Source organism: Cryptomeria japonica, chromosome 9 (assembly GCF_030272615.1).
Source record: "Cryptomeria japonica chromosome 9, Sugi_1.0, whole genome shotgun sequence".
In the NCBI taxonomy this organism is placed as follows: domain Eukaryota; kingdom Viridiplantae; phylum Streptophyta; class Pinopsida; order Cupressales; family Cupressaceae; genus Cryptomeria; species Cryptomeria japonica.
The window spans coordinates 308,457,638-308,466,530 of NC_081413.1; the positions used below are offsets into that span (position 1 = coordinate 308,457,638).

At 35.8% G+C, this 8,893-nt stretch overlaps 1 protein-coding gene across 3 annotated transcripts in view; it reads left to right on the forward strand.

Annotated features, from left to right (window-relative positions):
* Nucleotides 1-8,484, forward strand: part of LOC131079601 (uncharacterized) — an 82,348-nt gene extending 73,864 nt beyond the window's left edge. For all 3 annotated transcript variants that reach the window (XM_059211279.1, XM_059211280.1, XM_059211278.1), the window contains one exon: nt 8,110-8,484. In XM_059211279.1, the coding sequence (XP_059067262.1) occupies nt 8,110-8,317 (208 nt within the window). In that variant the 3' untranslated portion in view covers nt 8,318-8,484. The remainder of the gene's footprint in view (nt 1-8,109) is intronic.
* The last annotated feature ends 409 nt before the right edge of the window (nt 8,485-8,893 follow it).

The following is an 8,893-nucleotide window of genomic DNA, read 5'->3' on the forward strand; positions in this document are numbered from 1 at the left end:
ATAGTAGTGACCAAGTCCACAATAGATCTTTGAATTCTTCTTGCCTTGCTGTCCTTCCTTTGTCTGTGTTACCTTGTTGCTATAAATGAGACCCTGTTCCTTCATAAACATTGTTCCATGCAGCTGCCACACAAAGGTTAGAGCAAGCGTTCTATCCACACATCACGATCATTCATTTTGAACACATTCACTAGTCACACATAAAAATAGTAAATACTTATGATTGCATTTATAAAGTTCATGGTTCTGTCAGAATAAAGGTTTCAACTATAGGTAATAAGACTTATCAAAACAAGCATATAAGGTCGGTTAAAGCATGTTCATAAAGTCCATCATCAAAATATAAGAGTCTTAAAGATATCAAAATGTCTATCAAAGAAGCATAAAACTATGGTTCATCAGCAAGTAGGAACTTTTTGATGTCATTGCAAGTAGGAACTTTTTGCTCAAACTACAAGTTAACTTTACTTGTAGTCAGGTCTAGGAACCCGATTACAAGTTACTTGCAGTAGGGTCTTAGAAACCTGATTGCAAGTCTTTCTATTGCCATTATATTATTGCTTGCAATCGGGTCTTAGAAACCCGATTGTAGGCATGTAACCCGGTTTCCTTCATTGCAAGTATTCCTTCCAAGTTCGTTGCTTGCATTTTTTGAATGCAAGTTTGTGTCTACCTTCCAAACGTTTCACACTTGCAATCGGGTTTGAAAACTCCGATTGTGCATTGGTGCCTTTTGTGCAAGCATGTTTTTCAAATTTGCTGCCTTTATATTTCCCTTCCACTTGCAATCAAGGTTTCAAGGCTCGATTGCAAACCCATATTGCATAAGTGTTTTGAAGTGTATCCCCTTGCAAAGACCCAATTGCAAGCTTATATTCACCTTGCAGTCTTGTTTCATGTCTCAATGAATGAACAAACAATAAGCAAATGCCATTGCTGTCATTGATGACAATAATGATGTAGAATGAAAAGAGTTCGCCGTGATATGCATAGAGAAGGTCAAAATATCATGAACTATGAAGCAGAAAACAGTGGCCAAGTCAAGTCCTATCTAAAATCAGGGATAATAGTTCTAGTCTCACCATTGGGAATATTTTCTTTTCTTTACTAAATGTGGAGGTCAATGCTATGGTAAGAGAGAACTTGACAAATGAAGGAGTAATGCAACAGAGGAATGCATTGTTATGATGCATTATAGCAGCGCTTTGTGGTAAAAAGTAGTGATTTTCATTACCATAGTGACCAACAAAGAATGTTAATTATCTTCAAGTTTAGTGGTTGATCTTCTTGAGCTCATTGTCATTACCATTCATGGTCAAATGATGCAAGTTGATGGTCCTGGACAAATACCTTCACCGATCTTGAACACTTCAAGTACCAGCTTCTTGTAGCAGCATGAAGACCTCTTAGACAAAGGATGATGTAAATAGAGTCGTGTCTTGGACACTTAGATTAGTTTCAATTATGCAATTGTAACTTCCCTTTGACAATTACATGTAATGTCAAAAATTGTAATTGCAAGTAGTCACATTACTTGCAATGCATTCTTGTAACTTGTAATTACATGTAAACAAATTACAAGCTGGTTAGCAATAGGACTGCAATTTAGAATAAGTCATAGTTGGTTGTGGAAAAGTCTTCGTTAGTTAGAATTGTTCCACTTTTTTCTCTTAGCTCCTCACCTATATATACAAGAGGGTGCTCTTATGTAATTTGGATCTTTTTAGCAAGCAAGAAAACTTTGTAGAAATTTACAGTGATAAAGACTTTGCGTTTTATATTTGTAAATTGAATTCTCAAGCAATATAAAGAAAGAATTTGAGTTTCAGACTTTGTGTTGAAGCCTTGTTCATTTATCTGTTGTGTACTTATGTCACAGTGATATACTTGTATGTATGTATTTGAGATTCTGGTGAAGTTGTTGAAAAGAGCTTTAACTTGATTTCTTGCAGACTTTATGCTACAAATAGTGAGGGTTAAATTAGTATATTCAAGTGTTTATAATAGAGAGTGATCACAAGATTTTGTGTTTTTAGTTATTCTTAGTTATATTACTTCAGAAGTGCATCATATCAACAGACTTTGAGTTGTTGTAAGTTGCACATTGTTGTCATATTAATCATTCTAGAAGGTAGATAGGATAGTAGGAAAGTAAAGACTTTGAACTTTTGTTTCTACATTCCCATCCTGAGGGAAGTGACGGAAGACTTTGGGCTTTCACGGAAACTTCACTTCCTTTTGTATAAGCATCTTTGTATTTGTTAAAGTTTCTTAAGTTGTATATATTTTCCTAATTGCGGTTTCTTTTCTAAAAAGAGAAAAAAATATCATATTTTCTGAAAAAAGAGAAAAGGATGTTGTCCCACCCAAGTTAGATTAGTGTTATAGTTAATTTGTAAAAGTAGAAAAGGGGGAGCCTTCCCTTAGAATTAGGAGAGTTTTTAACTCACGTTGTGGTTGAAAGCACAATTTTGCATGCCTCCCTAGGTGTACAAAATTTTCAACCAATTGGACTTTTGGTCCTTGAAAAACTTCTTGCCTTCCATGGAGAGCCCAATGACATTTGCAATAAGCTCCTCTGTTATATCAAATTTCTGGCCAAACACCTGTACTTGCCCATCCTTCTAACTTTGAACAAACATTCTTGAGAGATTGTGGTCAAAACGATGGAGTCGTTCCATATCGGGTGAAACCCTACCTTTGTACAAAATATGCCATATTGTGGTATTTTTCTTCATCTTCTCACATGTGAGCAACCCTAATTTGTTCTTGTCATCTCCCATGGCTGAATTCTCTGCCTCCATTGAGCTTCCCACCCCACTAATAGCCTGAAAACTATCTAGATGCACAACATTGTTCTCAACTTCACCAGATTGGTCTCTCACAATACCCATAAAGTTTATGACAATAATAAGGTGTAAAATCAGTAAAAGCTCACACATCATCATTAAAAGTAAAGCTTGTTGGCCGAGTGTGCTTCCAGTCACAGGCTATTAGATCTTTGGTTTGAGTTGGCAAGATATCACCCCCTTGCCACTCCAGTTTAGGATTGCTATAGACACCAATACTGGCAAGGGAGTCAACAACACCATTTCAAAGGTGTTTATAATAGCTATAGAATCCTCTACTCGACTCTCAATAGTCCAACTAGGTCTTTGCAACTTTTAAAGGCATTTTATTATGTTATTGGAGTCTCCTTCAATCCATACCTATTTGCAATTCAATTTCTAGGCAAGAAATAAACCATGGTAGGCAACAACTGCTTCAGCTAGGTGATTTGTCTGGCTTCCCAAGGGGAGCACCACTATTGAAATAAACCTACCATTTTCATCTCTTAGCACTCCCCCACAACCAGCCATACCAAGATTTCCTTTTGCCGCCCCATCAAAGTTAACCTTAACCCAACTAGGCACAGGGGTTTGCCACACAATGTTATCTTTGGGTGCTTTAACTTTCTTGAGGGGGATTGAAATATCCACTTAGAGCTGCCATTTGCAAGCCACTTGCAAATCATAAGTTTGTTGAGGTTTAATAGAGTTTTGAGAACTCGGTCGGGGGCCAACAAAGGTTTTGAAATCTTAGAGATCTCAACTTTAATAAATTGATTACCCTAATGAAAGGGATCGACAAAAACCAAGGCAACACAATTATAGTTTTAGAGCCTCTTCATTATTCATCTTCTGATTAGTTCCAAAATGACATGGTTCATGACATTAAGTAATCAAATCAGTTCTTGTTTTCATCACTTCCATTTTACAATTGTGAAATTTTTAAAGCTATAGATATAATATTATTATAGTCCATGAAAATTCTGAAAAAGTGGAAGCTTTTCAATTCAATGTTGCTTACCATATTTCATGATCCTTGATCAAAGGAGGAAATTGATGAATGGTTACAAATGTGGAGCTTCTTAAATGATAACTTTGTTCATAAAATAAGACCACGTAATAATAACCATTACCTTGTTGGCGTTAGGTGAAAAAATGTTGTAGCATTTCCAACCCACAAATTAATTAATTAAATGTAAAACCTTTTATAATCCTATAGTTCTACATGATTGATATCCACGATTGGATTAAACCCAAACCGTAATCTCTATTTAGGTAATTTGACATCTTTGCTAATTCAACCACCCTCCTAAGTTAGTGCCTCATTTCATGACCCTCTTGAATGCCATTTAAATATTTTGTGCAAAGACATTATCATGTGGATGAAGAATGAAGATTGATTTTCTAATCTTGTTCAACTTCAAATCTTCCCCAATGTAAGGCTTATCATAGGAACACTAAATAACATTAATCCCACTATTTTTTCTTAATTCAGGGCCTTTGATGATTTAAAAACATTTAGTAATGTTTGTTGAGGTAAAAGTGTCAATCTCCTTGAAACGAGTGGGGGTCAAGCTTTATCATTCAAGATCTCACAATATCAACTAGAGATTTTTTTAGATTAAAGGAGAGTCCTTTCACTTTTTTTTCACAATAACTTGTTCTTCAAAACCTTAGTTGGGTTTTTGTTTTCCTAATAAACATGACAATCATATGCAATCCTCAAAGCCTATTACTAAGAATATTGAGAATTCCAAAATTCTAAGTAGTGTTGTGTCATGAAGACACTTGAAGATGTAAGAATGCGATCACCCTTTATGTAAGCTCACCAAGAAAAAGTGATTAGGTTTTATTTGAGCAATACATTAAGGAGAGAAATTATTCCATCCCATTCAAACTCCATAGTGGTTTCAATAATTGAGTAAAAGTTTTTGATTAAAGGTCAAATAGGTTTTGAGGGGACCTAAAACCCCATACAATAGGTTTTGAGGGGACCTAGAACCCCATAGAATAGGTTTTGAAGGGAATCAAAACCTAGAACAAGAGAGAAATGTTGCCAATGCATGATCATCAAACAACTGACAACCCACACACAATAGATTAGAAGAAACAACAATATTAAAACATGTGCAAAAGAAGGAAGGCCAAAACCTCCTAACAACTCATCTTAAAGTGAACAATAATATTGAGTTTTATACTGGCTCCCAAAACCAACAATAAGCATCACTTCCTTCCAAATTCTCCACCTCAATAGGAGAGGGAGGAAAGAATATATGAAAATAGGCCTCATCAACACATCAACAACCCTATAGCCAAGACCTTGAAACAAAGCAACAATAGCCCCTTTGTAGCAACACCGAACCTCTTCCACCCAAATACTCTCCACCTCAATAGGAGAGGCATCCACCTTGATAGGACAAGTAAGAGAGGAAACTGGCTGAAAAATACTCAAGCCTTTAGCCCAGCCCACATGAAAGATCTCGACCTCCATATGGAGCACTCCACCTCAATAGAAGACACATGAGAGACAAAAAAGACCCTCAACTGAGAATAACCAAGATCATAACAGATGGCCCTCTCAACATCACCAAAAACAAACTTTTCTTCCACAATAGTAGAAGGGACCCTTAACTTGAAACACCAAAAAGCCACCAAATGAGCACTGAGATGCATAGGGGTGGCACACACAACTCCCCCCACCACAAACCTGCAAAAACATGGCACCACAAGGGAAACGACAACCCCAGATCTGTCTACAACCATCCCAAAGGGAGCATGATCCACCACAAAGAGAGCAGACCCAACAAACACTGACCATATCTCCAAACGAGAAGGATCACCAAGAATGGCACATAGAGCCCCAAGAAGAAACATAGAGCTAAAAACCCCCAAAAAGGCCTCCAATGAGACAACCACAACATGAGTAGTCAAGGCCACCACAAAAGAGAAGGCCAAAATAGAGTAACTAGACGCACCGACTAGAGCACGAGGTAGAATGAGAAGACACCCCACACAGAGAGCTCTAGGTGAAGGCCAAGGGGAAAACCCCCTTGGAAATAGAGGGCACCAAGAAACATAAGAAGCAAAAAGTCCCCCCACACGGGCAAAGGGAATAGATCTAGGGCAAGAAAAACCTCAATCTTACCCACAACTACCTCCACAAAGAAGACAAAGGAGATCAGGGCGAGAACACTCCACATAGAGAGGAAGGCATAAGGTGACCGTTTCGCATAAAGACCATTGAAACACTCAGGACTAGCGACTAATCTCCCAACCGAGCCCCAAGGAGACGAAACTGTAGAGAGAAGGGACCTTGGAACTGCATCCTCAACATCATTCGCATCCTCATTGTCATCTGCAGACTCCTCTTCGTTTGAAACCCCATTGATCTTGTTGCTCAATGTCCGCTCACAAATCAATATCCTTCTTTAATACTTGAGTAAATGTGATTAATATGTTAATGTAAGAGTTGTAGATATCCCCTTTCGTGAGGTCACTATATTTGAGTGCCCTCTTTGAATATTTTCCATTGTGCTCTTTGAGTGGGGTTATGTTTTTGATTAAGCAAGCAGGGAAGGGCCTTGATCCCATACGAGTTTAGCACAAAACAACCACTAGAACAAATAGCTAGCAACAACTACCAACCATTAGACATACATAATAAAAAACAAATAAGATATAACAGAGTATTTAAACCAACCATTACCACTAAAAAGTCATTAACTAACCTCCCTAACATAAAGATGGCACACATGCCAGAAATTAACAATAACATTAGTCTTAATTTTATTATTATAAACATAAGGAAACCTATAGCTAATAGGAACCATAAAGGCGAGCAAACTAGAGAAAACAACCTATTCTTTACGGTCTTCAATAAAACCCCAGTTTTGTTCCAGAATGTAGATGTTTTTCTTCCAATCATCAACAACTAGGTCACAATCTTCAATATCTTTCCCTTTCTTTTCAGCTTGCCTTGGCCAAAGATCACACTAAACATCACATTTCTCATTATTCCATTCGTGATCAAGGCAAGGGAATTCACTGCTTTAATCAAGTACTTTTTATTAGCCCCAAGGCTTTCCACAGTAGATTCCGTGGGGTCATGTTGCGAGGACACTTGAATATATAAATCTATGTGAGCCCCCTTTATATAAATCCACTTGAAAGAGTGATTAAGTTCAAGATGGCTTAAGCAATACATTGAGAGAACTTGTCCCATCCCTCTCAACTTCGTAAGTGGACTCAATACTTGGGCGATATTAATATGCCAATGGAAGAGTTGCAAAGTTCCCTCCCACAAGGTCAAAATGTTTTGGTCTCATCTAAGAATCCCTTCCACTATATTGGTCTTAGGGGAAAGGAAAAAGGTACTACCTCTTCTAGCTTTCCATGAGGAATTTTTTACAATGGTGGTCCCATTATTATGCACTAACTTAAAGAATGTAGGTCTCTAAAATTGGAGAAAGTTGATCTCAAGCAAATGTCCACTAAATGAGTAGTTTTAGACTCATGTGGAAACAACATCAAAGCTCATAAGAACACTCCTCCTCTAAATTCATATCTTTAACAAAATAAACAACATGAGAAACATCTTTGGCAAAGGATTTCGTCTTCTCAACAAATGGTTTTAAATTCTTGGAAGGAAAGTTGGTCAATTTATAACTAAATTGGTCTTCCCAACAAGGGTTGTAATCCTCACAAAGGGAGATGGCTAAGTTAGAGAATACCTTTGTTTATCATGGATCAAAGTGAAACCACTTCTTTATGGAATTTTTTAGTTTCAAGTCATCCTATCCATCCTATCCATCCTAATGAAGAATAGTAGGATTTTAGTCTCCATTCTTAACAAAAAAAAATATTGATAGAACTTATAAAACATTCTTTTTTATTTTATGTTAACAATTAAATCTAAAGGAGTTCAAAATTTTTAATTGTACATTGATGATAATATGTTCCCATCTTTATTATTCCTTTTTTAAGCTTGACATTTAATATTGGAATTTATAACCAATTGTTCTTAGTAAAGTATATTTGCATGAATAAAAGAGTTTCCTTTTCAAAGGGATAGTTTAAATGATGTCTTCTTTTATTTTTGAAAGATCAAATTACTAATATTGAATATCAAATAAATAAAATGCATGCTTATCAACATCTAGTTGTTGTTCACTTGTATTTTTTTGTATGCTTAATCATTAAGATATTTAATCTCGTGTGGAGGTATTGCATAGTTAATTCCTTTTCCCATTGCAAACTTATCGATTGTTATTTGTCTATCTAGTTCTCTTGGCATATGTGAAAGATGTGGCGGTTTGAAGGTAGTTTCTTGCTCGAAATGCAAAGGATTAGGTAAAGTAAACACAAGAATGTTTAGCCTTAATAACAAGGTTGCTTCTAAGCTAGGAGCTGGAAAGGAGGATTCCTTTGCACCATGTCAAAATTGTGGAGCTAAAGGATGTTTTAATTGTCCCAAGTGTTCTAGATGTTGATTAAGATCATTATTTGTACATGGGAACTTATTAAATAACCAAAACCATGCCAATTAATTTTTTCTCTTCAATGGAGGATTAAGTTCAGAGACATTTAGATCACATGAAATGTATTAAACAACATGTCTATTGTTCTTGAGCATGACTAAAATGTGCAATTATAGTTAGCTATGGTGTATAGTTGTTATTTCTACAATTGAAAATAGGCTATGAATTAATGCTTGTATGATCATGATAGAGATCATTTTCTTCTCAACCAACTCTTAGGTCATAAAGGATGCTTGAAATGTTTAGTTTTTGATTTGGTTTATATGTCCTAAGGTAATTTCATTTTTCAAGTAGTCACTTATAAGCCATGTAGTGGAAAACAAATAATCAACCGTTTTCTAATAAAATTGAACTAATCACTCTATCAATGTCAAGCACAATGAATAGTTTTCTTACCAAATAAAAAATTGTCCTATTTTTTTAACTAATGTTTATGAAATTTTAATTTATATGTTATCTCCTTAATTAAGTCTAATGTGATTGGTTCTCATATTATTTTATTAAAAAATAATATTATATGTTAAAATA